This window comes from Chenopodium album, chromosome 19 (assembly GCF_948465745.1).
Source record: "Chenopodium album chromosome 19, dcCheAlbu1.1, whole genome shotgun sequence".
NCBI lineage: Eukaryota > Viridiplantae > Streptophyta > Magnoliopsida > Caryophyllales > Amaranthaceae > Chenopodium > Chenopodium album.
Genome location: NC_137852.1, coordinates 27,540,987 through 27,563,133, shown reverse-complemented (window position 1 = coordinate 27,563,133; position 22,147 = coordinate 27,540,987). Strand labels below are relative to the sequence as shown.

The 22,147-nt window shown below is 40.3% G+C and overlaps 1 protein-coding gene across 1 annotated transcript; it reads right to left on the bottom strand.

Annotated features, from left to right (window-relative positions):
- Positions 1–599: 599 nt before the first annotated feature.
- LOC145594219 (uncharacterized) lies at positions 600–1,994 on the bottom strand. The gene has a single exon (XM_081650554.1). The coding sequence runs from the start codon at positions 1,992–1,994 to the stop codon at positions 600–602; it is 1,395 nt and encodes a 464-aa protein (XP_081506680.1).
- Between the last annotated feature and the right edge of the window lie 20,153 nt (positions 1,995–22,147).

Sequence of the window (22,147 nt, the reverse complement as noted above, 5' to 3'; positions counted from 1 at the left end):
CAATCCCAAGAAACTTCGAACATCTGACACATTCTTGGGTGTTGGCCATTCACTCACTGCATTGATCTTTGAGGGATCTACTGAAATTCCTTCCTTGGAAACACGTGACCCAAGAAGGCTACCTTTTCTAACCAAAACTCACACTTCGACAGCTTAGCATACAACTGATGCTCCCTCAGGATCGACAATACTTTCCTCAAATGATCTTCATGTACCTTCCTATTTTTGGAGTAGATCAAAATATCATCAATGAAAACCACCACAAACTTATCCAAATATGGCCAAAGGATTCGGTTCATTAAATCCATGAATACTGCAGGTGCATTAGTTAACCTAAATGGCATAACTGTGAACTCAAAATGACCATATCGTGTCCTGAAAGCACTCTTGGGAATGTCTTGCTCTGCAATTCTCAACTGATGGTATCTTGACCTCAAATCTATCTTGGAAAATATTCCAGCCCCTTTCAACTGATCAAACAAATCATCAATTCTAGGCAAAGGATACTTATTCTTGATTGTCACATTATTCAACTCACGATAGTCTATGCACAACCTCAAACTTCCATCCTTCTTTTTCACAAACAACACTGGAGCACCTCATGGAGAAGATCTAGGTCGAATGTATCCCTTATCCAACAAGTCATCTAACTGAGTTTTCAATTCCCTCATCTTAGCCGGAGCCATCCTATATGGAGTCTTCGAGATAGGTCCAGTTACTGGTACCAATTCAATTGTGAACTTAACATCCCTCACTGGTGGCATACCTGGTATCTCATCAGGAAAGACATCTGGAAATTCCTCAACTACTGGAATACACTCTTTCTTCAAATCCTCCTTTCCCACTTCCTGAACACCGCACATGTAAATAGGATAACCCTTCCTGACACAATTTCGAAATTGCAAGGCAGAAATGATTTTGATCCCTGAACTCTTCCCTTCCTTCCTATAAGTCACCGTCACTTTACCCGGACCCAACAATTTCACTTTCTGAGCAGCACAATCTATGTGAGCCTTATACTTTCCTAGCCAGTCCATCGCTAAAATCACATCTAGGTCTTGCAACTCAAACTCAATCAAATCTGAAGGAAATTCTACTCCAACTATGGTGATAGGTACCCCTTTATGTAACTTAGAACAATTTCTCACCTCCCCAGTTGGAATAGAAACATCTAGAGACACTAATAATGGACTCTCTAACTTTAATCTCTGAACTAGAGATTTTGAAACAAAAGAATGAGACGCACCCGAATCAAACATGACTCTAGCATTCAAAGAAAAAACAAGGAAAGTGCCAATTACCACATCATTAGAAGCCTCAGCCTCACGACGATTCATCACGAACACACGACCCTTAGGGGCCCCTCCTGCACCGCTACTGGTTCCATTCCTCTGTGCTGTTCCATTGGTCTGGGGTGGTTTAGGTGGGTTATTGGTCTCCTGGACTTTCCCCATCTTAACATCCTTCTCCTTAGTGTAGCACTCATACTCCCGATGCCCCAGTTTCTGACAGTAACGACAAGTTACAGGGTTTCCCTCATAGTCCTTCCCTGGGTAGTTTTTCTCACATCTTTTACAAAAATAACTTCTCTTAGGCCTAGTGTTATTTCCATTCCCATGATTGTTATTTCCCTGTCCATTAGCTCCCTTCCCAAGGTTTCCCTTATTGTCCCTCCTGTTCAATTGCCCATTTCCCCCAGAACTCTCCTTAATCCTAGGCCTCTTATCAACTACATGTGAACCCCCATCAGCCTTCCTTTTCCCTCCAGCTGAGTTCTCTAACTCTCTCCCTCGTATCCCATATAGGTGGGCAGCTCTCCCATAGACTTCATCTAGTGTTTCAAAGGTTACCCCTCCTAACTTCCCTTGAAGACTTAGGGTCAAACCTTGCTCGAACCTTTGGGCTTTTAACTCCTCCGTGGGTACTACCTCTGGTGCAAACCTCATCAACTCAATAAATTTATTATAATATTCATTAATGGTCATATTCCCCATCCTCAGGTTAGTAAACTCCATGCATTTCTGCTTCTTTAGATATGCAAGGTAAAACTTGTCTCTTATTGCCTTTTTTAGTTCTTTCCATCCAAAGTTAGAAGTTTCCAAAAGCCTATCCCTATTTTTGAATCCACCACAAATCAGCTTCTTCCCTCAAGTAATACACAGCATTATTAACCTTTAATTCTTCAGGACAGTTAATAGCATCAAACAACTTGTCAAATTCCCTTATCCAGTTCTCTAAACTAGCAGGATCCTCCTTCCCAAGGTAAGTGGGTGGCTTTGCAGCTGCCACCCTCTTAAGAACTTCCCCAAATTGATCCAAGTCGTTGCTACGGTTCCCTTGACTCACTAGTTGGCTCATGTTCTCAACAATGGTAGTTAGCCTCCTAAGTGTAGCGCTCATTTTGGAACCAGTGCGTCTACTACTTCCGGCTCTCAAAGACATCCTGATTAACTTAATATAACAAATACACATTTTATTATATAAAGAAAATTTCATAGAATTTTATTAATAATTGAAATTCATACTTAGCCACATAGGCTTATTAGAACAATTAATCTTATCACTAAAAGTTCATAAGGGCCACTATTTGGCTTACAAAACAAAACAACTTGCTACTAATATAAGAAATCAATCTGAAGTTCTACTATTGGTCTTAGCTTGCTGGATCATCTTTTCTGGCCACGTCACCTGTGTTTCCTGTGGAAAGTTGAGGGGAATCAGGATCTAAAAGTTTAGCCATGTGGGTTGGATTTTGGTTAGGTTCAAGCAAAAAGGTGGGATTATATTCACTGTAATTTGGGCTACGACAAGATCCATAGCTAGAATTACGGTTCGGGCTAACATAGGGGTTAGGTTTACAGTTTGTGCTGTAGTTTGGACTAGATACTTGACCTCTTGGGATAGGGGGTTCAGGGAAATGAGGTGGGGATTCAAAGTCACTTGGGTGAGGGATTTCTGAGTCATCTGATGATGTATAGTTGAGGTGCAAACATGGAGGTGGTAAGGGTGGCATATCATGGTTTAGATTATTCAAGCTTTGTATTTCTCGAGGTGTACGTTGAAGCGGAATTTCAGCAACTACTGGTCTTGGGGGTTGGCTCCATTCAACTTCAGTAAAATGTAAGTCTGCCTTAAAATTGGTTAAAGTTCCTAGCCACTTTCCTTCATGCATATAAGCATTTATGTTCCACAACCCATTAGGTTTAATTAAATTCTTATACTTTATTATTATTATATCATATTTGGGTGTGTTAGGTAAGTGAACTAAGGCCAGTAGGATGATCCATGGTTCCTCAATCATAAATTTCATATTCCTGTGTCTTTTAATATCAGTAGCATGCCAAACAATGTCTGTTATAAAGTCACGCATAGAGATAGCATCCGATTTTACTAGCCTTTGATCAAAGAAATGTCTTCTAACAGTTTCCATCATCTGAGATAACACAAACTATTTAAGTAAGCAATTCAAATTTCCTCAAGGATAAATTCAAAATGAATACCAATGGAACTGAAATTCCATAAACACACCAATAACTAGACGACCCAATTTATACTTAGACTAATGCACATCAGCTGTTTCATAATTCAAATAATTTTAATTCATTTTGTTTTTGAAAATAATAATGTACTCGATTCTTGATATTGGACGGTCGGGCCCGCGTCTCCCAGGAAAGTTACCTACAGCGTCGAGGAGAGCCTTTCCTAGACAGAGAGTCGTACCTATTATAGGCCTCCGAAGAGAACCCGAGCATCCTTTTTTTTCAATCATCTTTCAAAATAAGAAAATAGTTTTTTATAGAAAATAATTTTACTTTCGAAGAATGCGAAACTCTATCTATCCTATATGCCCATCTTATGTCTACCCATAAGTTTTATTTCTCAATTTTAATCATTCTTAGACCCGAAAATCTGATACCACTTTGTAACACCCCCAAATCTCCCTCTATGTATATACTATATTTATACATATACAAATACCGTAGAGATAGAATTGGGCGTATTACCGCCACGTGAAAACGTAAGGCTTAATTAATTACTCAAATTGCAGCGGAAAAATAACTAATTTTTATTAATAATAGGAATAACCATAATAACTGTTTCAAAATAAACTAATAAAAACTTGTCCATATATAAATAAAATTAATTCCTAACTATGTGATCCCAATCCCGACTCTATTATGCGCACGAACAACTTCACACCTGAAATCAAGACTGCTTACCAAAATGGTAAACAGGGCGAACCAAAACAAAAAGGAAAACAGATTAGCAAAAACGCTAAGTACGTATAAGTGCAAGGCATGTAAATACTTTTATTAGGCAAACATACTTTTGAAATAACTCATTAAATTTAATTTGTCACAAGTCAATTTCCAAAATTAAACTTTCCAAAAATAATTAAACCTTCCAAGGGTAGTAATATTCATCAATAAAAGCTTTCCAAACCAATAGATTTCCAATTTATAAACTTCTCAATTTTTGATATATTCCTAAACCAATTTTCCTCACCTAAGTGTGCACACCCCCCAAGCAAGTTATACTATACTCGAGGAAAGACCAGATCATACAAAGCTCATGGTGTTACTTAACCAGTCCCGGGTAGAGGGACAATTAAAATACCAAATACTCAGGCCCATAATGAGCTGCAAATTAATTAAATCAAGTAATTTATAAATCAACAACTTTTTTTAAATCGATCAACACTTTTAAAGGTTAAACCGTTAAACCGTAAAATTATATATTTCAACTTATCATGAAAATCGTTAACTTAAAAATTCATACGTTTATTCAAACAATCATTCAAACAATCATTTACCAAAACACGCATTTTATCAAGGACCTAGCCACCTATACGTACCTTAATCACGAGAACAATATGGTACGACTACTAAACTTGACCACGATCGAGGGACTCCTCCTACACAAATAAAATAACCTTAATTAATATAAGGTTAACAAACCTAACACGAAACTATAAATAATACTCTATTTGTGCATAAACTACCAAAATCTTAACTTTATCACATTGAAAAAAATAGCTTATGTTATTACTAAGAATAATAACATTAGTATGAAAGTGTAACGTTGGTATCATTAGTATCATAAATTAATAATATTGAAAATAATGATAATACTCATGATGATGATGGTGTAAGGGAGTAAAGAGTCATCATTATAGTAATAGAATTCTTGCTGCAAAAAGGAGGCGAAAGAAAGAAAATGGTAAGTCCACCTTCTAGCAAAGCAAGTCACGGCAGCAGGACGGTTTAGAGGCAACAAAAAGGTGGTGGAAAAAGGTAATGTTTGGTCGGAAGAAATGGTGGTGCGGTTGTAGTGTTTAATTGAGCAAACAAGAAAGGGATAGAGGAGGGCTTGAAATTGAGAGTGGAGTAAAGAATTTTCTGATTTTTGGTGTGAGGACTTGTGAAGGGTGGAGGGTCTATTTATAGTGTTTAAAGGGTAGTAAGATAGAGTTAAAGGGGGATTGAGATTAGCATGGGAACATGATAAATGTAACTTTGTTAAATGAATATGAGTAAAATTTAGTCTAGGTTAATTTATGTGGAAAAGAAAATAATTAAAGATATTAGAGAAAAAAATAAGATAAGTGTTAATTGGTTAGGGAAATAAGGAAGTAAGAAGATTAGGAGATTTAATCATATAAAGTTAGTTGAAGATAATCTACCTTCAATTCTCACGGCCAATTTTTTTTTATTTTTTTTTATTTTTTTTTAATAAAATCGAAAATCATTCATGATTAAATAAAATAATTAGATTTGATAATTAAATCAAGCTAAAATATATAGATAATATCAAAACTAAGATTTGTTGTAATTCATGAGATAATAATTAAGCTAAATTTGTTGGGTATTATCAAGATAAAATCCGGAAAATAAAATTAATAACGGAATATAACGGTAATTAATAAAGTATGGACCGACCAAGATCATAATTTAGAAATATTTAATTATTTCAATTAATTAAAGAAATTACTAATTAAGAAAATATTTCCAAAAATTAGGCGTATTACAGTCTACCCCCCCTTAAAAGAAGTTTCGTCCCGAAACTTAAAATTATTTAATAACTCGAATTAATACCCCAAATTAGTTAAAATTTAGTAAGTTCATGCACAACCTAAGGACTTGACTCAAAAGACTCATTTAATAAAGACATAAAAGGAAAGCGTGAAACTCTATTGCATTCTACCCCCCCTACAAGGAAGTTACGTCCCCGTAACTTAACCACTCACCATGAATAGGTTTGGGTACTTTTTTCGCATTTCTGCCTCAGCTTCCCAAGTAGCTTCCTCAACCTTATGGTTCTACCATAGAACTTTGACAAGCTTCACATCCTTGTTTCTGGTGCTTCTAACTTTACTATCTAAAATTCTCATCGGTCTTTCTTCATAGATCAAACTCTCATCTAGCTCAATTGTCTCTGGTTCTAGCACATGTGCAACATCAGGAACATACTTGCGGATCTGACTCACATGAAACACATTGTGCACCCTTTCCAACTCCTTGGGTAAGTCCAACTTATATGCTACTTTTCCAACTTTCTGAAGAATCTCGTATGGCCCAATGTACTTTGGGCTCAACTTCCCCCTCTTCCCAAATCTCATTACCCCCTTCATAGGAGATATCTTTAGCAACACCTTCTCTCCTACTTGGAATTCTACATCTCTACGCTTCTCATCAGCATAACTTTTCAGTCTATCTTGGGCTGCTTTGATTTTCTCGTGGATTAACTTCACTTGATTAACAGTTTCCTCAATCATTTCAGGCCCAAGCACAACCGTTTCACTTATGTCACTCCAACAAACTGGGCTCCTACATTTCCTTCCATACAAGGCCTCAAATGGGGCCATTCCAATATTTGCATGATGGCTATTATTATATGAAAACTCAATCAAGTCTAAGTGGTCTTCCCATGAACCTTGATACTCCAATACACATGCTCTCAACATGTCCTCCAAGGTCTGTATGGTCCTTTCAGTCTGACCATCAGTTGCAGGGTGAAAAGCTGTACTCATCAATAGCTTTGTTCCCATGGCCTTTTGCAAACTTTTCCAAAAGTTAGACAAGAATCTCGAATCACGATCTGAAATGATATCCGTAGGCACTCCATGATACTTCACCACAAACTTCACATATGCCCTTCCCAACTGATCCAGGGACCAAGTGTTTTCCATAGGTATAAAGGTTGCGGACTTAGTCAATCGATCCACAATGACACAAATAGTGTCATTCCCTGCCCTGGTCCTTGGTAATGCCCCCACGAAATCCATGGCGATCGAATCCCACTTCCACTTTGGTATTTCCAAGGATTAGACCATTCCTTGTGGCCTTCGATGCTCTATCTTTACTTTCTGGCATGTTAAGCATTTTGCCACAAACTCTGCTACTTCTGTCTTCATGTTTGGCCACCAAAAGACCTTCTTCATATCCTTATACAACTTATCCCCTCCAGGATGAATTGAATAAGGAGAGTTATGGGCCTCCTCCATCAGTCTTTGCTTAATGTCTCCACGATGTTGTGAAATACACCATCTCCCTTTAAATCGAATACTTCCATCATCAACAATAGTAAAGTCCAAAACCTGCCCTCCCTCAATCTTCTCTTTTATCGCCTTTAACTTCGAGTCCCCTAACTGACTTTCTCTAATCTCATCATCAATAGAAGGATTCACTGCCAAGGCATTTAACATCTTACTGACCTCTCCATGCTCCACCACTTCCAAATTCATCTTCTGAAATTCTACACACAATTGGTCTGGTGAAATCATCAAATTCATCAAATGACTGGTTTTCCTACTTAAAGCATCAGCTACCACATTAGCTTTCCCCTCATGATATTGTATATTTACACTATTATCTTTCATAAATTCCAACCATCGACTCTGTCTCGAGTTCAAATATTGCTGAGTGTAAATGTAATTTAGACATTGATGATCTGTGAACATTTTATAAGTTGCACCATATAGATAATGTCTCCAAATTTTCAAAGCAAACACAATCGCAGCTAACTCCAGGTCATGGGTTGGGTAGTTCACCTCATGCTGTTTCAACTGTCTCGAAGCATAAGCAATAACCCTCCGATTCTACATTAAAACACAACCCAGTCCAAACTTCGATGCATCACTGTACACCTCATAATGTCCACTTTCATCTAGCAAAGCCAACATTGGTGCCGAGGTTAACTTGTCTTTCAAGGTCTGGAATGCTTGTTCAAACTCCTGGGTCCAAGCAAACTTACATTCCTTCTTCATTAAATTTGTCATGGGCCTCGCAATCCTCGAAAAATCCTTCAAAATCATCGATAATAACCTGCCAATCCCAAGAAACTTCGAATATTTGACACATTCTTGGGTGTTGGCCATTCACTCACTGCTTTGATCTTTGAGGGATCTACTGAAATTCCTTCCTTAGAAACCACGTGACCCAAAAAGGCTACCTTTTCTAACCAAAACTCACACTTCGACAGCTTAGCATACAAGTGATGCTCCCTCAGGATCGACAATACTTTCCTCAAATGATCTTCATGTTCCTTCCTATTTTTGGAGTAGATCAAAATATCATCAATGAAAACTGCAGGTGCATTAAATCAATGAATACTGCAGGTGCATTAGTTAACCCAAATGGCATAACTGTGAACTCATAATGACCATATCGTGTCCTGAAAGCACTCTTGGGAATGTCTTGCTCTACAATTCTCAACTGATGGTATCCTGACCTCAAATCTATCTTGGAAAATATTCCAGCCCCTTTCAACTGATCAAACAAATCATCAATTCTAGGCAAAGGATACTTATTCTTGATTGTCACATTATTCAACTCACGATAGTCTATGCACAACCTCAAACTTCCATCCTTCTTTTTCACAAGCAACACTGGAGCACCCCATGGAGAAGAGTTAGGTCGAATGTATCCCTTATCCAACAAGTCATCTAACTGAGTTTTCAATTCCCTCATCTCTTCCGGAGCCATCCTATATGGAGTCTTCGAGATAGGTCCGGTTCCTGGTACCAATTCAATTGTGAACTCAACATCCCTCACTGGTGGCATACCTAGTATCTCATCAGGAAAGACATCTGGAAATTCTTCAACTACTGGAATACACTCTTTCTTCTCATCCTCCTTTCCCACTTCCTGAACACTGCACATGTAAATAGGATAACCCTTCCTGACACAATTTCGAAATTGCAAGGCAGAAATGATTTTGATCCCTGAACTTTTCCCTTCCTTCCTATAAGTCTCCGTCACTTTACCCGGACCCAACAATTTCACTTTCTGAGCAGCACAATCTATGTGAGCCTTATACTTTCCTATCCAGTCCATCCCTAAAATCACATCTAGGTCTTGCAACTCAAACTCAATCAAATCTGAAGGAAATTCTACTCCAACTATGGTGATAGGTACCCCTTTATGTAACTTAGAACAATTTCTCACCTCCCCAGTTGGAATAGAAACATCTAGAGACACTAATAATGGACTCTCTAACTTTAATTTCTGAACTAGAGATTTTGAAACAAAAGAATGAGACGCACCCGAATCAAACATGACTCTAGCATTCAAAGAAAAAACAAGGAAAGTGCCAATTACCACATCATTAGAAGCCTCAGCCTCACGACGATTCATCACGAACACATGACCCTTAGGGGCCCCTCCTGCACCGCTACTGGTTCCATTCCTCTGAGCTGATCCATTGGTCTGGGGTGGTTTAGGTAGGTTATTGGTCTCCTGGACTTTCCCCATCTTAACATCCTTCTCCTTAATGTAGCACTCATACTCCCGATGCCCCAGTTTCTGACAGTAACGACAAGTCACAAGGTTTCCCTCACAGTCCTTCCCTGGGTGGTTTTTCTCACATCTCTTACAAAAATAACTTCTCTTAGGCCTGGTGTTATTTCCATTCCCCTGATTGTTATTTCCCTGTCCATTAGCTCCCTTCCCAAGGTTTCCCTTATTGTCCCTCCTGTTGAATTGCCCATTTCCCCCAGAACTCTCCCCAATCCTAGGCCTCTTATCAACTCCATGTGAACCCCCATCAGTCTTCTTTTTCCCTCCAGCTGAGTTCTCTAACTCTCTCCCTCGGATCCCATATAGGTGGGCAGCTCTCCCATAGACTTCATCTAGTGTTTCAAAGGTTACCCCTCCTAACTTCCCCTGAAGACTTAGGGTCAAACCTTGCTCAAACCTTTGGGCTTTAAACTCCTCCGTGGGTACTACCTCTGGTTCAAACCTCATCAACTTAATAAATTTATTATAATATTTATTAATGGTCATATTCCCCATCCTCAGGTTGGTAAACTCAATGCATTTCTGCTTCTTCAGATACGCAGGGTAAAACTTGTCTCTTATTGCCTTTTTTAGTGAAAGGAATGGTGTCCTTCGAACACGTGTACTATTCCGTTAGCGGGTTCAGAATTATTAGAAAGCTAATATATTCAGTAAGGTCAAGTGATCGGAATGCCTGGGTGGAGGCCGCTTCCGATCAGTAATATTAATGGATAATTAATGTTACAGCTTAATCTTGACTGAACCCTTCGGGTCACACCCAAGCATTCAACAAACCGAAACGACGAATTAATTCAGAAGGAATTAATGAGTCGACCGAGTAATATTTATTTAGACGTCGGAAATTCGAGCTTAGAGCGTCGAAACCGAGCGTCGGAAGTCGAGTCGAAAAATAGTGAAAGACGAGACGAGAAATAGTAATAAATCAACAAAAGACCAAAATACCCCTAGCATCGGAATGCCCTAGCAAACCGAGTGCTAAGGGCGTATGGCCTAGCATGGTGGCTAGCATGCGCACCAAGCCGAGCCTAGGCTGGCTGGTGCGTGCTAGCGCACTCATGCTAGCATCGCAAGGCTAGGCGCAGCCTAGTGCGTGCTAGCATGCTAGGCGCAGCCTTGTGCGCGCAATGGCTAGCAAGCCATGCCGCAACAAGCTGCTGGAGCTAGCACGCTAGGCGCGCCAGCTCGCCACAGCTAGCAGCAGCATGGCTAGGCCATTGCTTGCTGCCTAGCAGCGCTGGCCGAGGCACAAGGCCAGCAGCAGCAGCCCGCACAAGCATGCTGGGCGTGCTGGCCAGCAGCAGCAGCAGCCCGCATGCAAGTGCTAGGCTTGCTGGGCTTGCTGGGTGTGGCTGCCACGGACAGCAGCACATGGCAGCCCACCTTGGCTGCCTTGGTGCCCAAGGGTGGGTGCCATGTGGCTTGTGGTCCTTGAGTGTGTGGGGAGTGAGTTGGCCGGTTATGGGAGAGGGAGTGGGGAGCAAGTTTGGTCCCCCCCTTCTCCAAATGGTCCTCACCTAACCACTCACATGAGCTTTCCACTTGTTGATTTATTACTAGCTTGATTATTGATTTTATTTTAGCTTTAAAATAAAATGGAAAAATCATACTATCCCACATTGATGGGAGAGTAAATGATACTCCCATCATTTCCTATGAATACCCAAGTATGGGCATTGGGAAAGATGCTTGAGTAAGAGTTGGAAAAGGCATCACAATTAGTGAAAACCTTTGAACTCAATATTATTACTCGGGTTTTATTGGTCGGGTCTTGCTAACTCCAAGACATTGGACCTAGTCGGTTTTGTTGGTGCGGGTGGACTTCGTTGGAGGTCTCCGTGCGAGCGGGACTTGAAGCTTTCAAGTAAGAGCTCATTTGGAGCGAAGCACGCGTCAAGGGTAATTAGCTTATCTTAATCTTGTGATTAATTTAATTATGTTTATGGTTTTATTTATTGCGAGTGTGGTCTTGGTTTTGGGTTTGTTTCCGCGGTGAGTCGGACTCACCAAACCCCAACAGCGGTATCGGAGCCTCGCTCGTTTATTTTAAAATCATAATTTTTTCAAGGTGTAATTATGGCTTATTTTTTTCTGGTTTTAAGTTGCTAATTATATTAGTAACTCGTTTTTCAAATTTTACCTCGTTTTAGAGCTATCTTCAGCCCCGAACCCAGATTTCGACCCAAAAATAGTGAATTTTGGGTGGAAAAGGTGTTCTGGAAATGGTTTTACCCTTATAGGGCTCAGTTTTTAGCCAGAAAACGACCAAAAATGCATTTTTCGAGGGATTTTTCGTTTTGACGAAAAATTTTAAGTCTTTCTAACCTTGAAAATTGATTGCATATTTATGGTGGTTATGTAAATGGTTCTTTCCTTATTTTATATGCAATTTTTAGACCACTTTAAGCATGATTACTTGGTAGTAATTGGTGCTTGAAAGTTTGGTTATATTTTTCACATAATTGCAAATTAATTGCATTGAGTGTGAAATAGTTGTTCTTTGATGCTTCCAAGTATTAAAGATTCAATCTTTACTTATGATAAGTGATTGAAACTTTGAGTTACTAAATTCCATGAATTTTGGTTAAACTTTGTTGATTTAATCATTTTTAGTTGATTGGAATCATAAAGTTTAAAACTTGTGATAGAAATTGGTTTATCTTCATATTGGAAGATATAATTTTTCATGAAGTCACAAGTATTAAAGTTGGAGTCTTTATTGAACTTATGTTCATTTTTCCAACTCCCTTTTATTTTGTCAAAATCTCAAGATTAATTTAAAGTGATTAAATTAATAGTGAGAAATACCCTAATTTATTTTGTTACACCAAGTTAAACCAATTTTATTAAAGAATGATTCTTGGTAATAAATTTGGTTAATTGCTTTGGATGAATTATTTAAGTTGGACTTGTTATTTTTCATTTTTCCTTAAAATTGATTCTAAAATTAATTTAGAATTGATTTATAATGTCACACACAAAATTCGATAATTTTCAAAGCATTAGCACGCAACACGAGGCCTAAGAGCCCCGAGCTAGCTCTCGGCCAGCTGGGCTGCTCACGCAACCCATATGTGGCTGCCGAGGCTGCTGGGTGCTTCGTGCTTAGGTGCGTGGTGCTGTGCGACTGTGTGTGCGAGGAAGGGCGTGGGCTGCTGCTCGCTGCCAGCCACATAGCGCACCAGCCAGCAACAAGCAGCAGCATGGCGCAGCAGCAGCATAGTGCTGTGCGCGCTGTGCGTGCTGCTACGCTTGGCTTGGCTGGGCGTGGCGTGGGCGAGCACAAGCAGCCCATGGGCATGCTTGGTGTTGCGGGGGTGCGAATGGGTATGTTACGAGCTTGTTGTACGGTACGTACGATCCCATAATTGGCACAATAACCCCGGGTTGTTAAGGCGATGCTATTTTAAAGTTAATTTTAGCATTGCTTAATATGTAAATAAGGGCAATTTTGGGTTCCAAGTCTTAGTGCTAGGCACTTAGACATTATGGAATACGTAATTTTGCTTAGATTGTCGTTTTAATTATTTTAATTATTTTGTTTATTTAATTAAAATTTTGGAGGCTAGGCCTCGGGTTTTTGAACGACATTTGCAAAATTAATTTTGACAAATATTTGGGTTCACCGACTTAATTAATTGGATTAGTTAAGATTGGATTCGGAATTTAGTGGGAGCGTCTCTTAGTTATTACCATAACCGGTTAAAACAACTTTGACTAGTTTAATTAGGCGTGTTAATTGAATTAACCACCTAGATTAATTACTAGTTCCCGCGCGGTTTTATGCATTGTTACCTGTTTGATCGTTGTAAAATGCATGGGCCATTCACAGATAGTGAATGGATGAATGGAATGTAAAATTCTCTCACAGGTTTTATGAAATGGCAACTAGTGGGGCCCGATTAGGATAGAAAATACGGACTGTGATCCGTGATGTATTTTTGTAAATCTAAATACGGTCTGCGAACCGTTGAGTATTTTTGTACCTTAATATTTAGATTAGTCCTAATCGTAGATACTAGCAATTATATTATTTGGTCAAGTCTTGAAGACGGAGTTCTTAGAAGACGAAGCCATGAAGTTGCAAAAGAAGACCTTTTGAAGACTTGAAGATCTCAAGGGGTCATGCTAGTTGCCAAATGCATCTCTATTTATGTTTTCGATATATATTTATGTTTATATATTTTAATTATATGTTAGATGCATGGTTAGGATTTCGAATGTTGAGATGATTAATTAAGTTCACTTAAATCAACCAACATAGAAACCCTAGGTCCCTTTAAAATTGAGTAAAACTTGCCATTCCAAAACACACTTACCAACCGAACGAGGGTAGTGATGGGCTACGCCAAAGCGAGGCATCACTACTTCTCCAAGGAACGTAAGGCGTACTAGGTATGCAAGTGGTTTTGGTTATACTCAACGATATGAGTGATGGAGTCCTAACATGTCGTGGCAAAGTGAATAAATTGGTTAGAGAGCATTGGATGCGACGATTTATTCAACCAAGAGTGGCTTGGAGCCATTACCAAAGCGTTGCTTACCTTAGGAGATTGAGTGTTAAGACAAGCCAAAGCATGCTTAACCACTCTTTGTTTCTTTGGATCTTGGAATCGACTTATTCTCACCAAAATTGGGGACAATCTTTAATGTGTGAATAAGACGTTTTAAATAAGTCTGATTAAAATGCATGATTTCAATCTTATTTAAGTATAATGAATGGTTTTTCATTTTAAATTCTTTCAAATTGTAGAATCATGTCTTCAACTAATGACAACGACCTTATGCTCCCGGAATTGCCCAAAGAGTTGCCAATTTCTCTGAACTTGGTAAACTTTAAGGAATGGGAAGAGGAACTCCGAAAGACCCTCCGAAATTGCTACCTAGAGCACATTCTGGACACTCAAATCCCGAGTTTCTACTCAAAGGGGATTATGAGTGATGAGGCACATGAGGAATGGAGTGAGGATTGCAAAAGAGTTTCCAGACTCATGGCAAACTCCATCCCGGTACAATGGAAGGGGAAGTTCTCCAACTATTTTCCGGACATGATGCTCAAAGCTCTAGAAGATGTAGTCAATTTGAGAGTCACCAAGAGTACCAGAGGCAACTATGATGGACTTGTGGAAGATGTGACTAGGTCACTCTCGAACATGAGGATCAAGCCACCGCAAGATGGATGTCTCATCAAAGAGAGACAAGAAGTATGGGCTAAGGTCTATAATGCAAGACTTAGACCCGGGATGCCACTTCAAGCTCATGTGCTCAACATGACAAGGCTATTCACCCATCTGGAGCTACTTGGCAAACCAGTGGAAGATGAGCAAGCAGCTCTCATGCTACTAAGCTCACTCCACTCGGGGTATGTTGCATTAAAGATGCGACTTACGGCCAAACGGAACAAACTTTCCTTGATGGAAGTTGTTCAAGAGCTACAAAAAACCTATTCTTGCAAGAAGGCTAAGGTTGCCCTGAGACCAAAGAAGAAGGAGTTCAAGAACAAAGCTAAGATGCGCTGCTTCTATTGTAGTAGACCCGGACACTACAAAAGAGAATGTAGCATGTATCTAGCAGATGAGGCGAAAGGAAAAGTAACCTCGATCTCAGGTATCATCTATACACTTGAACATAAGCAATTTATGAGGTATTAGATACTGGAAAAATTGGCTCACTATATGCTCCTATTTCAGGAACAAAGTGAGCGGTGCTTTTCAAGTGGATATGAGTACAAGTGGAAGAAGAAGATAATCTTTCAAAGAAAGCTTGTAATCTCATATTTTGTCTAGATTTAAAACTTTTTAGTTTTATCTACCATATTTTGATCTTGTGGCGTTGGACGTCATTGTAAACTTGATCACAAGACATATCATCTTGTTTATAATTTATGGAATGACACGTTTGTGTATTTGGACAAATTGTTTATAATGATACCAAAAGAGCTAAGACCATGGAGTCAAATCAGACTTACTTGTGGCATTGTCGTCTTGGCCACATTAACATCAAACGCATCAAGAAACTTCTACAAGAAGGTGTTCTTGACTCTTTCGATTTAGAATCGTTTGAGAATTGCGAAGGATGTCTATTAGGCAAGATGATTAAACAGCCATTCTCCAAGTTGGGAGAAAGGGCAAGTGACTTATTGGGTCTTATACACACCGATGTATGTGGACCAATGAGCTCAACCACAAGAAATGGACATCGATATTTCATCACTTTCACAGACGACTATAGTAGATATGGCTATGTCTACCTCATGTCGCACAAATCTGAATCATTTGAAAAGTTCAAAGAATTTCAGAGTGAAGTTGAAAATCAGCTTGGCAAGAAAATCAAAGCCCTTCGATCGGATCGAGGTGGTGAATACTTGAGCCAAGAATTCGATGACCATCTGAAAGAAAAGGGTATACTTTCAGAATTGACACCTCCAGGAACTCCACAATGGAACGGAGTATCCGAAAGGAGAAATCGGACCTTGTTAGACATGGTACGATCAACAATGGGTCTTAGTGATCTTCCTATCTCTTTCTGGGGACACGCACTTCTAACTGCGGCACTAACACTGAACCGTGCTCCATCAAAAGCTGTAGAAAAGACTCCATATGAATTATGTACGAAGAAACCTCCTAGGTTATCTTTTCTAAAGATATGGGGATGCGAAGCATATGTCAAGAAATTAGTCTCTGACAAACTTCATCCCAAATCTGACAAGGTTTACTTTGTGGGCTACCCAAAAGGAACCAAAGGGTATTACTTCTACAACAAATCGGAGAACAAAGTGTTTGTTGCTCGCGATGGTGTCTTTTTGGAGAAGGAGCACCTTTCCAAAATGACAAGTGGGAGGAAAATCGAACTCGACGAAGTTCGTGAGGATGAGCAACAAAATCATAATGACAGTCAGAGTGCTCAAACAGCATCTGTTGACGCAGGTCGGTCAAAATGATCAAAATGTGCAAAGTCGAACCGACAATGCAAATGCTCAATCCATTACCCTACGTAGGTCTCTGAGGCCGAGATCTCAACCTGATAGATATCTTGGTTTAGTATTAACCGAGAATCAGGACATCTTGATTATGGATGGAGATGAACCGGCAATCTACAAGCAAGCGATGGCAAGCACCGACTCTGCTAAATGGCAAGAGGCCATGAGATCTGAAATGGATTCCATGTTTGAAAATCAAGTCTGGGACTTGGTTGACTTACCCGAAGGTTATACACCGATCGGATGTAAGTGGATTTTCAAGTTGAAAACCGACAAAGATGGAAATGTATTCATTTACAAAGCTAGATTGGTGGCAAAAGGTTACAGACAAGTTCATGGTATTGATTACGATCAAACCTTTTCACCAGTTGCAATGCTTAAATCCGTTCGGATCCTCCTAGCGATTGCTGCATATTACGACTATGAAATATGGCAGATGGACGTCAAAACCGCCTTCCTTAATGGTTATTTGGAAGAAACTGTGTATATGACACAGCCTGAAGGTTTTGTCGACCAGATCAATGCTGGGAAAGTTTGTAAGCTTAAGAAGTCCATTTATGGATTAAAGCAAGCAAGCAGAAGTTGGAATCTGCGTTTTGATGAAGCCATCAGTAAGTTTGGTTTTATCAAGAATCCAGATGAATCTTGTGTTTACAAGAAGGTCAGTGGGAGTGACATCGCCTTCCTAGTCTTATATGTCGATGACATATTGCTCATTGGAAACAGCATTCCGTTGTTAGAGTCTGTAAAGGCCTGGCTTGGAAAGTGCTTCTCAATGAAAGACTTGGGAGAGGCTCAGTACATACTAGGCATCAAGATCTATAGGGATAGATCGAAAAGGATGATTGGATTGAGTCAAAGTACTTATATTGATAAAGTACTTGCTCGATTTGGCATGGAGGAGGCCAAAAGAGGTCACCTGCCAATGTCACATGGCATAACCCTAAGCAAGAAGCAGTGTCCACAGACACCTGATGAGCGGGTAAGAATGAATCAGATTCCATATGCTTCGCTTATTGGATCTATCATGTATGCCATGATATGTACTAGGCCAGATGTGTCGTATGCTTGAGTGCTACGAGCCGTTACCAATCAGACCCAGGAGAGGCGCATTGGACTGCAGCCAAAAATATCCTAAAGTACCTGAAAAGGAACAAGGATAAATTCCTGGTGTATGGTGGTACAAAGGATTTAGTTGTGGAAGGTTATACCGACGCAAGCTTCCAGACAGACAGAGACGATTTCAAATCGCAATCTGGATATGTGTTCTGTCTAAATGGAGGGGCGTTTAGTTGGAAGAGCGCAAAGCAGAGTACAACTGCAGATTCTACAACTGAAGCCGAATACTTGGCAGCTGCTGAAGCAGCTAAGGAGGCTGTTTGGATTCGTAAGTTCGTTGGCGAACTTGATGTTGTACCCTCTATAAAGGGTCCAATAGCCCTCTATTGTGACAACAATGGAGCTATTGCTCAGGCCAGAGAGCCTAGAGAACATCAGAAGGTCAAACATGTCAAGCGGCGATTTCACATGATTCGAGAATGGAAATCAGAGGGTGAAATCAGAATTTGCAAAGTTGGAACGGATGACAATGTAGCCGATCCACTTACTAAACCTTTGCCTCAAGTGAAGCACAACAAGCACGTTGAGGCAATGGGAATCAAGCATGTAGGAGACTGTCTTTGATTTCCTTGTTTAGTGTTTTAGTTAATTTTGAGAAAAGTTAATGTAAGACACTAAGGAAAACCATTCATGTTTTGGAGTAATATAAAATTTCATGCAACATTTTATTACTCCATTATGCTATTTAATTGTGGTTTAGGATTAAATAATGAGTCCATTCGATTCTGAGAATATTCAAAATAGGGTATCAAGACCAGTCTTGGTAAGGAAACACCTATTAAGTGAACATTGAATATTATAATCGAAAATTATCCCTAATCAAGGTCATTTAAACGATGGACGATTAATGACCAATTGAGATTAGTGTTTTGTCTGATTTATAGCACCGTTTCATGTGCTACGAGGACATGATTGTCGTAAATCATTTGCACAGGTATTGGTTTAGAACCATACTGGATCGACCTATGAGAATACTTTAAGAAATTAAAAATTTGTCATAAGTATACTTCTCATTATGGCTATCGGAACCTATTTCCTCGACCATGAGTAGTGTGAGTTCTCTTGTTTGAGTACTAGTTCGCTTTGATGTTGTCAAACGTCTGCCGTAATAGGGGATTATAACGGCAACACTCGGGCGGCTAGGTCCTCTCAGTAAGAGGAGCTACATTACAAGACTGGGAATGTCCCCCTAGTAAAATAGGGAAGATTTCTTTGTTGTATACAAGGCCTCTCGTAGAGCGAGACTGTAAAATGCATGGCCGTGCTCGGATGGATTTTAGAAATCATCTGTTTATTGACAGTCGGACTCGGAATCGGGAAACACTTCTGGACGTAATAAGGATGACAAAATAAATCTTACCTTATAGTTCATGAAGAGACATTAAGCGACATAGGAAAGGGCTGTACACACAAAGAGCACTTGTCCGGAAGGACAAGTGGGAGATTGAAAGGAATGGTGTCCTTCGAACAAGTGTACTATTCCGTTAGCGGGTTCCGAATTATTAGAAAGCTAATATATTCAGTAAGGTCAAGTGATCGGAATGCCTCGGTGGAGGCCGCTTCCGATCAGTAATATTAATGGATAATTAATGTTACAGCTTAATCTTGACTGAACCCTTCGGGTCACACCCAAGCATTCAAAAAACCGAAACGATGAATTAATTCAGAAGGAATTAATGAGTCGACCGAGTAATATTTATTTAGACGTCGGAAATTCGAGCTTAGAGCGTCGAAACCGAGCGTCGGAAGTCGAGTCGAAAAATAGTGAAAGACGAGACGAGAAATAGTAATAAATCAACAAAAGACCAAAATACCCCTAGCATCGGAATGCCCTAGCAAACCGAGTGCTAAGGGCGTATGGCCTAGCATGGTGGCTAGCATGCGCACCAAGCCGAGCCTAGGTTGGCTGGTGCGTGCTAGCGCACTCATGCTAGCATCGCAAGGCTAGGCGCAGCCTAGTGCGTGCTAGCATGCTAGGCGCAGCCTTGTGCGCGCAATGGCTAGCAAGCCATGCCGCAACAAGCTGCTGGAGCTAGCACGCTAGGCGCGCCAGCTCGCCACAGCTAGCAGCAGCATGGCTAGGCCATTGCTTGCTGCCTAGCAGCGCTGGCCGAGGCACAAGGCCAGCAGCAGCAGCCCGCACAAGCATGCTGGGCGTGCTGGCCAGCAGCAGCAGCAGCCCGCATGCAAGTGCTGGGCTTGCTGGGCTTGCTGGGTGTGGCTGCCACGGACAGCAGCACATGGCAGCCCACCTTGGCTGCCTTGGTGCCCAAGGGTGGGTGCCATGTGGCTTGTGGTCCTTGAGTGTGTGGGGAGTGAGTTGGCCGGTTATGGGAGAGGGAGTGGGGAGCAAGTTTGGTCCCCCCCTTCTCCAAATGGTCCTCACCTAACCACTCACATGAGCTTGCCACTTGTTGATTTATTACTAGCTTGATTATTGATTTTATTTTAGCTTTAAAATAAAATGGAAAAATCATACTATCCCACATTGATGGGAGAGTAAATGATACTCCCATCATTTCCTATAAATACCCAAGTATGGGCATTGGGAAAGATGCTTGAGTAAGAGTTGGAAAAGGCATCACAATTAGTGAAAACCTTTGAACTCAATATTATTACTCGGGTTTTATTGGTCGGGTCTTGCTAACTCCAAGACATTGGACCTAGTCGGTTTTGTTGGTGCGGGTGGACTTCGTTGGAGGTCTCCGTGCGAGCGGGACTTGAAGCTTTCAATTAAGAGCTCATTTGGAGCGAAGCACGCGTCAAGGGTAATTAGCTTATCTTAATCTTGTGATTAATTTAATTATGTTTATGGTTTTATTTATTGCGAGTGTGGTCTTGGTTTTGGGTTTGTTTCCGCGGTGAGTCGGACTCACCAAACCCCAACATTTAGTTCCTTCCATCCAAAGTTAGAAGTTTCCAAAAGCCTATCCCTATTTTGACTCCACCACAAATCAGCTTCTTCCCTCAAGTAATACACAGCATTATTAACCTTTAATTCTTCAGGACAGTTAATAGCATCAAACAACTTGTCAAATTTCCTTATCCAATTCTCTAAACTAGCAGGATCCTCCTTCCCAAGGTAAGTGGGTGGCTTTGCAGCTGCCACCCTCTTAAAAACTTCCCCAAATTGATCCAAGTCGTTGCTACGGTTCCCTTGACTCACTAGTTGGGTCATATATGGTTCCAAACGTCATTATATGACCCTCAGATGTATCCCCTAGGGTCACAAGACTTTTCCCACCGGGCCACGAGACATCAAAATTCCACAAAAAAGCGTGGATTATAGCCTTCGTTTTTGAATTTTTTGACCTTTTTTCGCCCGAAAAGAAAAATTGCCGAGATGTTTACCATGGTTCCTAATACCCTCGAGGAGTCTAATTGAGTGGTTGGAACCATCCAATATCCCTTTAAACAGTCAATTTACCCGTTCCAAACTTGCACTGATATCGCTACCAAAATCCTACCACGGACATTTATGGAAACATATAAAGGTCATATATGGTTCCAAACGTCTTTATATGACCCTAAGATGTATCCCCTACGGTCTAAAGACTTTTCGCCACCAGGCCCTGTAACCTCAAAATTCCTCAAAAAGCGTGGATTATAGCCTTCAATTTTGGAATTTTTTGACCTTTTTTCTCCCGGAAATAAAAATTGCCGAGATGTTTACCATGGTTCCTAATACCCTCCGGGAGCCTAATCGAGTGGGTGGAACCATCCAATATGCCATTAAACAGTCAATTTACCCGTTCCAAACTTGCACCGATATCGTGACCTCAAGCCTACCACGGACATTTATGGAAACATATAAGGGTCATATATGGTTCCAAACGTCACTATATGACCCTAAGATGTATATCCTAGGGTCTTAAGACTTTTCGCCACCGGGCCCCGTAATCTCAAAATTCCTCAAAAAGCATGGATTGCCTTAAATTTATTAATTTTTTTAACCTTTTTTTCGCCCGAAAATAAAAATTTCTGAGATGTTTACCATGGTTCCTAATACCCTCCGGGAGTCCAATTGAGTGGGTGGAACAATTCAATATGCCATTAAACAATCAATTTTCCCGTTCCAAACTTGCACCGCTATCGTGACCTCAAGCCTACCACAGACATTTATAGCAACATATAAGGGTCATATATGGTTCCAAACTTCATTATATGACCCTAAGATGTATCCCCTAGGGTCTCAAGACTTTTCGCTACCGAGCCCCGTAACCTCAAAATTCCTCAAAAAGCGTGGATTATACCC

Excerpts from the sequence above, each read along its gene's own strand:
- LOC145594219 (XM_081650554.1), bottom strand. The coding sequence starts at position 1,994 with ATGGGGAATATGACCATTAATGAATATTATAATAAATTTATTGAGTTG.